Source organism: Budorcas taxicolor, chromosome 3 (assembly GCF_023091745.1).
Source record: "Budorcas taxicolor isolate Tak-1 chromosome 3, Takin1.1, whole genome shotgun sequence".
In the NCBI taxonomy this organism is placed as follows: Eukaryota; Metazoa; Chordata; class Mammalia; order Artiodactyla; family Bovidae; genus Budorcas; species Budorcas taxicolor.
The window spans coordinates 114,037,181-114,052,518 of NC_068912.1; the positions used below are offsets into that span (position 1 = coordinate 114,037,181).

The 15,338-nt window shown below is 50.7% G+C and overlaps 1 protein-coding gene across 1 annotated transcript; it reads right to left on the reverse strand.

Moving 5' to 3' along the window:
- Window positions 1-841: 841 nt before the first annotated feature.
- Window positions 842-13,535, reverse strand: HJURP (Holliday junction recognition protein). Its single transcript, XM_052638102.1, has 10 exons — window positions 13,513-13,535; window positions 12,709-12,897; window positions 12,312-12,441; window positions 12,007-12,073; window positions 9,355-9,410; window positions 5,220-5,312; window positions 4,518-4,587; window positions 1,621-2,862; window positions 1,302-1,408; window positions 842-877 (listed from the first exon to the last, which is right to left on the reverse strand). The coding sequence occupies exons 1-10, from the start codon at window positions 13,533-13,535 to the stop codon at window positions 842-844; spliced, it is 2,013 nt and encodes a 670-aa protein (XP_052494062.1).
- Between the last annotated feature and the right edge of the window lie 1,803 nt (window positions 13,536-15,338).

Here is a 15,338-nt window from a genome sequence, read left to right on the forward strand (position 1 = left end):
CCCAATGCTGGCGACCCAGACCCAGCACAGCTGGAACACACACACACATACACTGAGCCACAACTAAGAACTCCCATGCTGCAAATAAACCTGGTACAGCTGGAACACACACACACACACATTTCCTATAAAAAAACGAACTAGCACCGCCCATTGGACAGAACCTATCTAAACAAAGGGTTCAAGTGGGGCTTCAAGAAGGAAGGTGTGAAAAGGGGTCAACACAGCCTGGTACATGGAGTTTGGGTTCACGGCTCAGGAAGATTTGGTCCTTTTCCTCAATAAATAAATAATATTTAGCAGAAAATATTAAGTAGAGAGGCCCCTGGACTGCAAGGAGATCCAACCAGTCAATCGAAATCAGTCCTAAGTATTCACTGGAAGGACTGATGCTGAAGTTGAAGCTAGAAGACTCTGGCCACCTGATGTGAAGAGCTGACTCATTGGAAAAGACCCTGATGCTGCGAAAGATTGAAGGTGGGAGGAGAAGGGCACGACAGAGGATGAGATGGTTGGATGGCATCATTGAGTCGATGGACATGAGTTTAAGCACGCTCCAGGAGTTGGTGATAGACAGGGAAACCTGGCATGCTGCAGTCCATGGGGGTCACAGAGTTGGACACGACTGACCAACTGAACTGAACTGACAGAAGAAAAAAATACAGAACACAGTTAAGCATGTTTGTATCGTAGTTCTGGAAGGAGCTGCCAAACCAAACCCAGTCAGATCCCATCAGCCTGCGGAGTGACACGGACTCAGATCCATTGTCAGGAGCCCCACATGTGGCGCACTGAAATGCTCGCTGGGAAAGGTGGCGCCCACCTGAGGAAGTTTAGGAACTCACAGCAGCCTGTCCACCCCCTCCTCAGCTTGTCTCTGGAGAAAATGGTGCAGACAGCGTAAAGCTTCAGCTTAAGGAACACACAAGCTAAACCGAGGCCGAGGTGGGGGCTCGGATGGGCTTTGATGTGGAGGGCAGGAGGCTGTGGGCTCTCTGCGGGCTGGCTCCTACTCTGTTCCCATGAAGCAGTGAGAAGTGAGCAGAGAGGAGTCAACTCCCAGATCAGTTTCACGCCCAACAGCAATTTTCTGAGTGTGAGATAAAGAAGCTGGAAATGACAGTTTGCTGAGGACAGATAGTGTCTTAAGGGACGCTTGTTAGAAACACCCCCAAAGTGCATTCCAGTGGGAAATGTGTAAAAATGCTGATGTTAGAGGAAGGAAAAGAATTTGGGAGAACATTTGGAAAATTAACACCTAAGAAGTGACAAACACCCACATTCAGCAAACGGAAACGCACCTTCTTCTCTTCCCATTTGAACTTTAAGAGTCGACCTCCTCCCCGGGCCTTGGCACGGCTCTGCCCACAGGTGAGAAACCCCAGGGTCCGGCCCCCTCTCCGCACACCTGAGGGTCTGATAATCGGCATCGCTTTGTGGGGACCTGATGGCCCGTCCCAGCAGCAAGAGCTATAGATGGAGGGGCCCCAACTGTGTTGGAAGCCAGGGGGCTTTTTACGCTCTGCTGGGGTGAGAATGACAGGCTTGGGGGACCCCGACAGCCAGAGTCTGGGTTGAACTTTACTGAGAAGCCTTCTTTTTGATATCGAACTCTCGCACATGCTTTATCTGAAGGTGCCTGTGTCTGCTGAGGCGACTTTTGGCAATACTGCTGATGAAGCTTGTTAAATTTTTCTTTAATATCATCGTAGCGATCCCTGCCAAAGCCTAGAGGTTGTACCCTGGGTACTGAAATGGCTTTGCTGAGTGATACCGATTTCTGAAACTTTCCCGAATCACTTCCTGGACAAACAAGGTCAATAGTCTGCTCTGGGTGGCCCACGCTGCAGGTGGGGTCGGTCTTTGAAAGTGAGGGGAAGGACCCACTCTTCGGCAGGCAGCTACCCACTCTGATGGATCTTCTGCCCAGGCCTTCAAAGGCCTCACTCAACCTCTTAGCTTTTGATTTGCAGAGAGGGCTGCTCAGCCTGTGGGCTTCTAAGCCCTGGGGGCTACCAGGGCTCGTGGGACCACCTCGGTACACATCCACGGCCGAGCTGGGCGGGTAAGTCAGGCTGGGCCATTTCCTAGGACTCAAGCAATACTCTTGATAAAGCTTGTCAAATTTGATCTCAATTTCCTTAAAACGACTCCCCGCCTGGCCCTGCAGGATTCTGGGTCTGGAAGCTATTTTTACAGGAGAAATCAACCACTTTAAGGTCACGAATCTGTTTTCCTGATCAAGAGGAGACACCGCTTTGGAGTCTAAGTAAGTAAATGATGAATGCTTCCGGGGCATTCCCTGAAGCTCCTTCCAAGGTGGACTGAATGTATGGATCTGGGGTTTGTTTACTTTGAGAAGAGCCCTTTCTGATTTTAAACCTGTCTTAGGGGCAGAAACATCGGGCAAGTTCCCACGATCTCTTAAGGTCCCTGCATCCTCCAGGGGCTTGGAGCAGGGTGGACGTCTCTCCCGGGGGCTCCGCCGAGAGCGCCCCCCTCCCTGGCAGCTCGTTCTGTTCATTCTGCCCTTATACCGGTGCCTCCGCCTGGAGCTCCAGTTCTGGCCGATGAGTGTCTTGGTGGAAATGATGCAGGAGGGCCTGGCGCCCAGCAGCCGGCTCATGGAGTGCAGCATGCCCGCGTACAGGTCACTGAGCGTCGCGTTGCACACATCCCCCGCCTCGGAGCAGGGGCTGCTTGAGAAGCTGCCGCCACTGGTCCCTTGTAAGGGGATGCCGTCGCCCCTCAGCACCACGGCCTGGCCTGCTGAGCAGGAGTGAGAGGCGTCACCCTCCCTGGGTGAGGGAGGCGGCTGGAGTGGACCACCAGGGCTGTCTTCAGGGACGTCCTCGCAGTATCCTGGAGAAACACACAAAGGCAAAGCTGCGTGGCCATTTACAGCCGTCCACGCTCAGAGATCAGTTTCCTTGGTGGCTCCCGTGACAAAGAACCTGCCTGCAATGCTGGAGACCCAGGGTTTGAGCCTGGGGTCAGCAAGATCCTGTGGAGGAGGGCATGGCAACCCACTCTGGTATTCTTGCCTGGAGAATCTCATGGACAGAGGAGCCTGGCGGGCTACAGTCCATGGGGTCACAGAGAGCCGGCCACGACTGAGCGACTGACACTTTCACACACAGAGATCAGGGAAATGAAGGCTGGATCATGACCAGCATGGGTTTTTAAAAAAAGTTATCAGTTTTAACTGAGATATAATTCACATATAACATTATGTTAGTTTCAGGAGTATAACATTGTGTGTTTTATTTTAAAAGCAATACAAAAAACCAAAAGCAACAAAATTTCACACATATTTGGGAATAGACTCTTCTCAGAGATTTTTTTCTAGCTATCAAAACAATTCACTGTCCACTGACCTTCCTAAAAGGAGCCTTTCTTCCCTGTATGATGGTTTAGAAACGGTTACCTTGTCAAAGACTAATTAGAAACCAGATAATAATGACCCTGCCTGCCGACAGGAGTGTGTGGGCCAGGGATTTGTTGTTGCTTAGTCGCTCAGTTATGCCTGACTCTTTGTGGCCCCATGGACTGTAACCTACCAAACTCCTCTGTCCATGGGATTTTCCAGGCAAGAATACTGGCATGGGTAGCCATTTCCTCCAGGCATCTTCCCGACCCAGGGACTGAACCCATATCTCCTGCATCGGCAGGCAGATTCTTTACAGCTGAGTCAGTGGGGAAGCTGGAGGAGACACAGGACTCCTGAATACAGCTCTCTGCATACCTTTGACTTTTGCATCATGTTAAATGTTTTATATATTAAAAAAGTGAAATCAAACCAACAAAGATGAGGATAACTCTAAAGATGAATATAGGAAGGAAAAATTACCCCATCTGTATGTCAAACTGACAACAATCAGAAGAGAAAATAGAATCCAAATAACGCTGAACATGGTCCCCCTGTGGGACAAGGTCTGAGGATAAAAATGCTGCTTGGAGATCCAGAACCTTCTTCGGCTCATTGTCGAGCAGAGTCGACACCAGGTGCTGTGATTCTGAAGCTACTTGGTGCTTTGTGACCAACCAAATAAGCATCACCATCAAGGAGGAGGGAGGCCACTCTGGAGTCAGGGTAGGGGGTGAAGGGCTCAGAAACCCCTGGGGACAGGTCAGAGGATCCAAAGCCAGAGTGGAAGGGGCTCCTCCAGGCTGAACGTGGGTTGAAAATGGACAACAGATTCCAATATGTGAGTTAAAAAAAAGTCCATGAGTTCTTACTGATTCTGGAAAAGGTAGAAGAAAAAGCATGTTGGGAAGGATAAAGTAAGGGGAAAAAAGGAAATGGAAGGGACAGAGTTCAGCCTGTTTTATAGAAGAATGCCAACAAAGGGGACTTCCTTTCTTAGTAATAATGCACCTATGATGCGCACATGTCTCTAACAGTTCATGGTGATGAAACATGCCCAGTGAACACGGGGGTGGGGTGGGGGACGGTGCCCAGCTAAGGTGCCATCAAGCTACTGAAAGTGAACGGTCTGCTTCCATGTCACACTTACCCCGGGCAGGTCTGGCGGGCGAGGCCAATGATGGGGCCAGGGTGTCCTTTCCGTCTCTGTAACCAGCAGGCTGAAACCAAAGCAAATGACTTTAACAAAAAGAAAGGAGAAAAGTCGCTCAGTCATATCTGATTCTTTGCGACTCCACAGACTGTAGCCTACCAGGCTCCTCTGTCCATGGGATTTTTCCAGGACAAGAGTACTGGAGTGGGGTGCCATTTCCTCCTCCAGGGGATCTTCCTGACCCAGGGATCGAACCCAGGTCTCCCGTATTGGAGGCAGACGCTCTACCGTCTGAGCCACCAGGGAAGCCAAAGCAAATGACTTTAACAAAGGCGTTGCTAAGTGTCAGCTCTGGCCACCCCATCCCCCAGTATCAAGCCCACAGGAACTGTTCCCCAACCACAGATAGAGCATGACTGAACCGGGATGAATTGTGCAGCTTCAAAACCCTCTGCCCAAGGGCTGGGGCCCTAGTGGACCCTGTGAGCAGCCCAGAACGTGGTGGGCAGCCGATCCCACTGCCTGACGGGACTCAGAGTGCCTGCTCAGGAAGAGCAGGCGTCAGGGAGGCTGTGAGCCAAAGAGATTGGAAACTGAGATGGGTCTTTACAGGCTCTAGAGGGAGCCAGACATAATCACACCTCACTGGGTCTCTAGCCTATGGTTTGCTCTGAGGACACACTCAGGGACACAGATTACCTCCAGATACCCTTCATCCTGCAGTACGATATCCACTTGCATCAAGTACTTCCTTCTCAGCTCATTTTTCGAAGGGCTCCAGGGCACTGCAGGCTGACATCAAGACAGAAGTCAGTATTTGTGAGCACTGTTGGGCACGGCTGAGCTCTGGGATTCGGGAACACACTGGCATAGTCATCAATGTATATGTGTTTACATGGAGTTCCTCAAAGTTACTTCTGCACTTCCTGCCGTTAGCAGTACAGAGTGTTCCAGCCCCTCTGAAAATCTACCTGACCTGCGATCCAACTTTAAGGAATTTACCCAGTGGGACCAATTCAAAAGGAAATAGAAGGACAAAAGTTTATGACAATATGACTAGCATCAGGAAAAAAAAAAAGAATCGATAATCTTAGGTGAGTTTAGGACGCAACCACTAGGACCGATCCCAGTTGCTGTGTCCGCGAGATAAGGAGCTCAGCAGCTTCCCCGGCAGTCCGGGGGTTAAGACTTTGTGCTTCCACTGCAGGGGTATGGGTTCGATCCCTGGTCAGGGACTAAGATCCCATGTGCCACATCCAAAATATAAAATCAGAAAAGAAAAAAACAACAACGAAAAAAGAAGTTCACTGTCCATCTCAAGGGGCAGGGACAGGCCTCTCCTGCCCCTCGCCTGCTGTGCGTTGGAAATAGGCCTTGGTCTCCGCTTTGCACCGGGCAGAGGGGCGGGAGTCAGGGCCGGGGCTGCAGCTGGCATGGGGGTAACATGAACACCCCAGGGAAAGGCTGGCACCTCGATTGCCTACTCCCCTTCACTCCCACTCCCACGAAATACCTCCAAAAGCAGCCCTCTCCTCACCCAGGGCCACCCCCCGATTCTAGTTAGACATGACAGGCCACACCTGGGTGCATGGGAAACCTCTGTACGAAAGAAGTGAGTTTAGAGGAAAATCACAGGCCAGCTCTTCTAGCGTCTGACCCAGGGGGCAGGCTAGAGACTCAGGTGGATTCTGTCCCGTGCGTTCTTGTCCATCCCGAGGGCTGACACGGAAACACTCCCCAGAGCACCACCCCTGTGACAGCGTCTCTACGGGGTACGACCGACCTAGAACCCAACTCTCCACCCGGCAAGGTTTGTCCAGGCCAAAGGTGCACTGGGGACCACAGCTGGGGTTGTCCTGTGTGCGGAGGCAGCAGCACCCAACGCTGACAAAGGTTCGGTAAGACAGGCTCGACCCCGGGCCTAAGTGCTAACCTGAGAAGGGGCCACTTGCTGCCTTGGGGGATCTGAACGGGGGGCGCTGAGACTTGAGGGGCGGCGTTAGCAAAGAGTGAGCCTCAGAAGCGGGCCTGGAGGAACATGCCGGTCACGAGAATGTTCACCTGTCCCCAAGCCCCAACTAAGTCCCTTTGTTATGAAAGACGGGGCTCACCATTAAGTTCCCAGCAATCACTTCTTCCTGGAAGAAAGCTGTATCAGCATCACTGCTTTTTGAATCTAAAAGCAGAAGAGGAAATTTCCATCAGAATGTCTTAAGAAAGCATGTATATTTTCTGCCAAGGATAGTTTTGGCATTACTTGAGTATATACTGCAGTGAAAACTCCTGTCGCTTCAAGAGGTTCCTTGTAACAGGGACGCAGTCATCTGTGGCCACGCAGAGAAGCCATCAGAACAGGATTATGCCCCAAGTCAGGGACACTAAGGAAAGCAGCTTTTTGTAAAACCTCTACCCTTTTGACGGCCTCTCATTCTGAAAGCTGAGTGCCTATAGCCCAGCACTGTCTAATAGAACTTTCTGCAATGATGGAAAAGTCCCCCCTCTGCTGTCCAGTATGCCAGCCATGAGCCACACGCGGCGGCTGAACACTTGGAATATGGCTAGTGAGGCTGGGAACTACATTTTAAATTTGACTTCATTTTAAATGAATTCAAATAGTCATGGGTGGCTAGTGGTTACCACACTGGACAGTTCAGCTCAAGAACCACTTTTAATTATTTTAAGGAGCCCAGGGAATTCATGGACCTAAGGCTTGACAGAGTTGAAATCTGGATTAATACTGGTAAACCAATGACACCCATGAGCAAACATCTCTGGGGTCTTTCCGTGTCCAGCAGCACGGTGTAACTGTGAGTGAGATGGCTCTCTAGATGAGTTGAGAAGGAACCACCAAGGGACTGTTCAAAGGTTTTAGTTTTTCAAACATACTTGGAGAAAGTCATAGTGAGGAGCCTAGACTTAGAGTGTGGAGGCAGACAGAGACTCATCCCCCCATCAGCCCCTCCACCCCAACACAGCTTTCTAGCACCAGGACCACTCACCGTCGGCTGATGTGTTGGAAGGGGGAAGCTCGAGATCTCTGGCTGGGACTTGCACGGGCCCATCTGTCCTGCCATCTGTCTTCACCGGAGAGCCCTTGATAAGATAAGCTTGGTTCAGACATAAAGTATTTCAAAGCAACTGTCAAGTAAAACACCTCTGATCCCCACCTTTAGTGTATGAGAGAAAAGGCAGGTTTCTGGGGGCTTCTAGAACATTCCAGCATCAAAGGCCTCAAGACTCCTAGCAGATAGTTGAGCTTCTCCTTGGAGAAGGAACAGAGCTGTCTTCCTCTGGTGGTGCCCAGGGCTGCTGTTTCAGAAACCACTTGGGTGGTGACTGATGGGAGCAGGAAAGTGAGAGTGACCAGGTCCAGCTCGGCCCTGGCACGGTGGTGAGCTCAGGGCCAAAACCAAACAGGACAGCACGGTCCCCAGATCCTCAGGTAGAAGCTGGAAATTCCAGAGGCCCCTGGGGGACTTTCTGTGACTTTTTATCTTAACAGTGGCTTGATCTCCATGTCGTGAGACCTACAATTCATTTAAAAGCTTTATTGTGTGGCGGGACTCTTGGCGTGAGGAGCCGCCTTCCAGCTGAACTCCGGCTACAGGGCGGTCAGCTGTCCTGACCAGGACTCAGCCTGCGGGGTGGTCAGCGGGCCAGCCCCAAGGAGGTGGTACACTTCCCACCCGGCCCCGAGAGCCTGATCTGCCCACCAGCCTTGGTAGCTGTACTGCGTTGCATTATCTGCTCAGTCGTGTCCAACTCTTTGCGAGCCCATGGACTGTAGCCCGCCAGACTTCTCTGTCCATGGGATTCTCCAGGCAAGAATACTGGAGTGGATTGCCATTCCCTTCTCCAAGCCTTGCTAGTAACCATAACTAATGCCATGGATGGGCTCTTGTTAGGGACATTTGAGAATTCAAGATGCCAGATTGGCTAAAATCTTTTAGGCCCACCTAGCCTTGCAAGGGGAGAAGGCAATGGCAACCCATTCCATTACTCTTGCCTGGAAAATCCTAAGGATGGAGGAGCCTGGTGGGCTGCAGTCCACGGGGTCGCTAAGAGTCGGGCACGGCTGAGCAACTTCACTTTCACTTTTCAATTTCATGCATTGGAGAAGGAAATGGCAACCCACTCCAGTGTTCTTGCCTGGAGAATCCCAGGGACAGAGGAGCCTAGTGGGCTGCCGTCTATGGGGTCGCACAGAGTCGGACACGACTGAAGCAACTTAGCAGCAGCAGCAGCAGCAGCAGCCTTGCAAGGACAGGAGTGAGAACATGGAGAGGGCTGTCCCTTTAAGGGTGGCCCTGGGGCATCACCTCCTAGATGTCTGTGAACCCTGCCTGGGGATGTCACTGCCTTTGCCTCAGGAGAGGTGGGACCTGATGAAATTTCTGGAGGTGTCCTGTGTCTGGAAGTGTCACAGTTGCAGCAGAAGACATGCGTCTCAGTAAATCCTTACACACAAGAAATCAGGGCGGTTAACGTGAGAAAGGGGCTTCTGTGGTGGTTCAGACCCTAAAAGAATCCGCCAGCAATGCAGGACACTCCAGTTTAGTTCCTGGGTTGGGAAGTTCCCCTGGAGAAGGGATAGGCTACCCCCTCCAGTATTCTTGCCTGGAGAATCCCCATGGATGGAGGAGCCTGGTGGGCTACAGTCCACAGGGTTGCAAAGAGTCGGACACAACTGAGCGACTAAAAACACAAGGTGGGGAGACCATGGAAGAACGCACCCCAGCGGCCCCTGGTGCAGCTTCAGCTCATCTCCACCTTTCTTCACATCAACCCTCCTCTCCAGCAAGGCATGCTGGCAATAAAACGTGACATTAAATACCTGCGTGTGTCCTGTGCTTCTTCTCTTCACTAGTCCTCCACCCCAAATTCGCAGTCCTTAAAAAAACAAATAGTAATTACCATTTAAGTCATCATGAACACTGAGCTTCAGCTTAATTTGTACTCAAAGAAAACCTAAGGGACAGGCAAAGGAAAGATCTAATAAGACCAAGATCTAACCAAGCCACATTAGTGACATCCTCTTGTTTCTCATCTTCGTGAGGTTAAAAGTCTCAAAGAGGAAAATCTCATCTCTGTGAGATTTCAAAAATCCACACCAGGCAAATTTATCAGGAACAAAAATCTCTCCTGCCTGTAGGGAGCAGCTTGTTGAACCCAGGATTAAGCCAGAAATGAAACAAGGAACACACGCATGCCAAGCGCTGTCCTCAGAACACATATGTTGAGAGCAATCTATAGACTACAGAGAGAGAGATACTGAAGGCACTTTTCAAGGGCAAACTTTCTACTCCATGGATAGAATAAGTGCTTTCTTGGGGCAACCTACACATTGTAGAATAAGTCATAAGCACAGGAGTAAATGCTGAGTTTTGGAGCCCTGCACTCACTAGCCAGCAGAATCTGGGCAAGATACTCCCCAAACGTCCACCGGCTCCTAGGTAAATTCAAATTAATAAAGAATGGATCATTTAGTTGCGAGGCTTCAGATGGTTGTTGATAATAGCAGCAAAAATTCACTTGGTGCTTACTGTTCCAGGCTCTAGTCTAAATCTTCTCCAAGTGCACCCCATTAAGCATTCACAACTCACAGACACATGCCTTGTATGCTACTCCTAATTCCTTTGGATAGACACTCACCAAGTTCACTGTATAGATGGAGACAGAGGCAAGGAGAAAGTGAAATAACCAGCCCAGGCTATTTGCCCGCATGGTGTGGCCAGGCTGGGAACCCAGGGGGAGTGACTCTCTACTATGCTTTTCGGCCTTTCCAGAACAGAGCGACCCCTGACAGAGATGCTTGGATTCAAATCAAATCTTTGCTACTTTGGCTGAGTGACACGGGCTGGTTCCTTGACCTCTCTAGTGGACTCTCTTCTATGAAACAACGATTCTAATAGTGCCTACCTTGCAGGGTTGTTGAGAATCAAGAACGTGTGACTGTTAGAAGCCTACCCTACTGTGTAGATTGGAACTTGCTTTAAATTACAGGAATTCACCCTGCAAGGGCGGTCAGCTAGCATGTAATCAGGAAGACTACTCCCGGAGTACCTCTCCAGGGAAAGATACAGGTCAGGGGACCTGTGCTCCCATCAGCAAGAAGGTTGTAGGAACACAGAACCACTGAATCCACATTTAGCATCACTGTCTGTGAATCTGTGTGTACCAGCTCTCTAGGAGGTCTTCCACATGCTAAAGTGCTTCCTGCTTTGGCTACCGTTCTTGTTCTTATCTAACTGGAGTCTGAAATGAGTTTTCACTGGTGAAATTAGTGATGTTCAAGATAAGTGGATTGACCAAAATATTCCAGACACTGCCCATCCTTCCATAAACAGGTCAAGAGAACACACTAAAGCCTACTGATAGCACACTTAGGGATGATTTCTACTCACTCCTGTGTCCAGCCTTCAGGTTAGACACAGGCTAGATGCACACAACTCACCGTTGGAATACAGTAGCTTCTGTCTATGAAAACTTTTCACTTAGGGTGCGGCTGGTCCAGCTAAGAAAGCAGAAGCTAGGATTCCATTTCATTAGGAACTGATTTGTGTCTGTCTGTCCAGTGTACAACAGAACTGGCTCTCAGATTTGCTTTCATTGGTAGATAAAATTGAGTCAGTAATAAGGCTGAAGGGCTTCCTGGGTGGCTCAGCAGTAATGAATCTGCCTGCAATGCAGGGGACACAGGAGACGTGGGTTCAATCCCTGGGTCGGGAAGATCCCCTGGAGGAGGGCATGGCAACCCACTCCAGTATTCTTGCCTGGAGAATCCTATGGACAGAGAAGGACAGAGAAGTCTGGCGGGCTACAGGGTTGCAAAGAGTCGGACATGGCTGAAACCACTCAGCACACACGCACAAGGCTGAATGATAGACACTGACCTCACCCAGTGCAAACTTTTCCCAGGTATTTACCCAAGAGAATCCATGATTTAAGTCTGTTTGCAACATCAAGCATTAAACAGGATGGCTCCTTCTCCTTAGATGCAGGTCAAATTCCAAAGTACTCAGAACCTCAAGTCAAACAGGTCAAATAACAGTCAATAGAGTGTTCACTAGTGCCAGGCTCCATCTCCTGTAAATGTCACAATATCTAGCCAAGCAGCTGTTACTGTCACCATCTTTCCACTTTACAGATGAAGAAACCAACTCACAACTTGGCTAAAGCAATAAGCTCAAGCTGAGATGGCTATTAAATGACCAGCTGGGATGTTAAACCTAGACAAGGGCATTTTTAATCAGGATGCATCTACGTGTCATTGGAATTCTGTCTTCATAAATAACTGTTGGAAATAAGTAATTTAAGTGATTGATAGGTTCAAGGGAACTAGTAATGTATTAATGCTTATTAGGTGAACAGGTTTATTTTCAAAAGAGCAGGGACAGCATTTCAAACTCTATTAAGACACTATTCCAGTTACACTCTTAACCATAAATTATTCAGAAAGGCGGGGGGTGGGGGTGCTGATTCGTACCCTCGGGCGTCTTGTAGGTCAGCGTGGACATCTGTACCACGGGGCCGTCCTCGAAGGGCTGGTTGTACTGCGGGAGAGGAAGAAGGGGGATCCCATCAGATCGGAGGGCGGAGAGGAACCCCTGACCCGGGCTGAGAAGGCGCCAGTGCGAGGCTGTAAGTCTACGGAGCCCCGAAGCACCTCCCCCCACCCCACCCCAACCCCTCGGTCCCCCACCCCGACCAGTCCTTCTGCCCCACGGTCCCTGCCTCATCCTCCCGCCCCTCCTCCTTCCCCCTCCATCCCGCCAGCGGGAGGGGCCGCACCTTTTCTATCAGCTGCTGCATGCGCCTCTGGAAGCGGTAGCGGCTGTCCCTGAGATTCCGCAGCAGCTCATCCTCCGCCAGGACCTCGCCCTCCATGGCGCGCAGACCAGAGCCCCACTCCGGCAGGAAGCTGAACAGGGAACATGAGACCGTGTAGCGATTCAAATAGCCCTTCCGACACGCCCCTCCAGTCTCCCATTGGCTGCCTCTTGAAAGACCGACCGCTGATTGGGCCTTTCAAACAGGTGGCGTCGCTCACTCCTGGCCAATCCGTGCCCTCGTTTCCGACCCCGCCCTACCCGGGGAGTGCCCCGGGAGCGGTTAGGTGAGGAGGAGGGGTAGGGGTGTGGGAAGAGGTCTGCAGCTGCGCGCTGGGAGTTTGGTGGCTTGGTGTTACCTGGGCGAGTCGTCTGCCTGTTCATCAGTATAGAGCCAGACGAGTAAGATGTCTGCCGTCGTGCACCGGCGATGTCCAAGCGACTTGCCCTGGGACTCGCCGCCTGTTGTGGGGGGCCAGCCCTTCACCTGAACGTGGCCGTGGACCCTGCCCGGTGAGCCGACTTCCTCGCCCCCCCTGCCTCGGGTCCTCGTTAACAAGGGCTGAAAAAAACATCACGGGATTACGAACACGCCAGGAGGCAGGAGAGTGAACATGCCTTTAGAAAATAAACGTCCCACGATCCAGGAAACTCTCATACGGAATTTTTATTAAGCCCTGGTACATAGTTTTCGTACATGGTTTTTATTGCATACGCGACTCCATTAATTTTGTAGTGTTTTCTCTAGAGAATGGATAATTCAGCGCTATCATAGAGCTCGTATTTGTGTGTTTGTGCTGATGTGATTATACCATGCTGCTACTGCTAAGTCACTTCAGTCGTGTTTGACTTTGTGCGACCCCATAGACGGCAGCCCACCAGGCTCCCCCGTCCCTGGGATTCTCCAGGCAAGAACACTGGAGTGGGTTACCATCTCCTTCTCCAGTGCATGAAATTGAAAAGTGAAAGTGAAGTCGCTCAGTCGTGTCCGACTGCTAGCGACCCCATGGACTGCAGCCTACCAGGCTCCTCTGTCCATGGGATCTTCCAGGTGAGAGTACTGGAGTGGGTTGCCATTGCCTTCTCCGTGATTATACCATAATATGGGATAAAAATGTGTATAACTTGGAGCACAATCAGGACTCTTAGGTGGAGCTCTTCACCTCCTCTCAGCCTGCACCCCCATGCTATCATGCGATCCAGCAGATATTAGGGGAGAAGGGGGAGTGAGAACATCCGGGGCTCATGTAGGAAATATATTGGGATGGACACAGAGATATGCTGCCTAATTCCCTCTGCCCCCTTCCGCGCCAGGCCTCAGCGGCCAGGAGGGTTTTTCCTGGGCACCTGCTGCTGTCTTCATAGATTGTCTCAGTTGTAGAGAGCCCTTCACCACGATCCTGCAGCTTAAATCCAATAAGGGCTCCAGGTGGGAACCTAAAGGGCTCCAGGTTGGTCTTTTCAGCCAACAAATAGCAATCTTATGGGCCATCCTGATTAGTTCGCCTGAGGCAATCGGCCTGATCGTTCCATTCCTTCCACCGCAGCAATCTGGAGGATACTCCCTAGCAAACATCCTTCACCGTAACTCCTTCGCCCCGTCTGCTCCCAGGAGATTCCCACCTGTAACAAGCACTTTGCTGCACGTGGCCACTGAATCTATGCATTCCGTTTGTAGCTTTCCCAATTTCCACAAATAGGATCAGTTTTCTGTCCCCTCCTCCCTTGGGAGTGCTCATAAATTTAGCGTGCTGTGTTTCCACTCAGTGTTTCCACGTAAATTCGTTTGGGACATTTAACTTACCACATTTAGAGACTTGAGAGGTCCAAACTGACCTCTCCTAGGACTTGGTCCTCACTCCTAGGAAACCACTCCCAGGGTACTGGGCTTCCCTCCCTCACTTCACGCACTTATACAAGGATCTGCTTCTACCCCAGGGGCTCCTGGACAGCGTCTCAATCTCAAATTGGTACCTTTAATGGAACATACCCACTTTGGCCACACCCCTCTGAACCAGCTGAAGCACGTGTATTGACCCCGCTGGTCTCTGTCCTCTATGACAGCTTCCCACGTTCCACAATCCAAAATAGTGGCTCAGCTAAGGAAGATGGACCCTCCCCCCACCACCCGCACCCCCACGATGCTCCTAAGTTGACACCATTCCTCCAGACTCCAGGGCTTTCCTGGTAGCTCAGCTGGTAAAGAATCTGCCTGCAATTCAGGAGACCTGGGTTCGATCCCTGGGTTGGGAAGATCCGCCGGAGAAGGGAATGGCAACCCACTCCAGTATTCTGGCCCGGAGAATTGCATGGACTGTATAGTCCATGGGGTCACAAAGAGTCGGACGCGACTGAGTGACTTTCACTTTCTCGGAACACCAGTACCACCCTAGTAACCTAAACGCGTGGCCTCAGGAAACAGACTGGTATGCAAACTCTTTCCCCACACTCTTCAACGCGCAGGACGGATAACAAGTCAGGCAGCGGAAGTGGCTGGTTGCCACACCTCCGCGTCTCCACGGGGTTTTTCGGTAGGTGGCAAAGAAGTCAGCGGTGCTCAGCTTTGCCGCCGCATCTCCGCCTCAGGTTGCACTTGCACAGCGCCCTCTGCTGGTCTAGCCAGAATTTTCACCCTCGAAGTGCTGTTAAAATGACATTTAGACAAAGGAAACAATTCTCATTTGAATGGTTGCACGTCAGCTTTCATAAAATGTGCCACAATTTAAAAAAATGTATATAATAAACGGAAATTTATTCTTCGCAGAGCTGCCATGTTTTATGTTGGAAAGGGATGGAAGTGTCACCACCTCTGTTCTTTCTGTGGTTGAGAGGTGCAGCTTTTGGCTGGTCCCTTTGTTGACACAGAAACTGCTATCTAACAGTGAAAACGTCGCCGGAGATAAATTTACCAACCATAGCATCAAGCTGATGCCCTTGGCTGCCAAGAAAAGGGTATACTTTCCTTTGTTGTTACCAGAGCTGTTGGAAG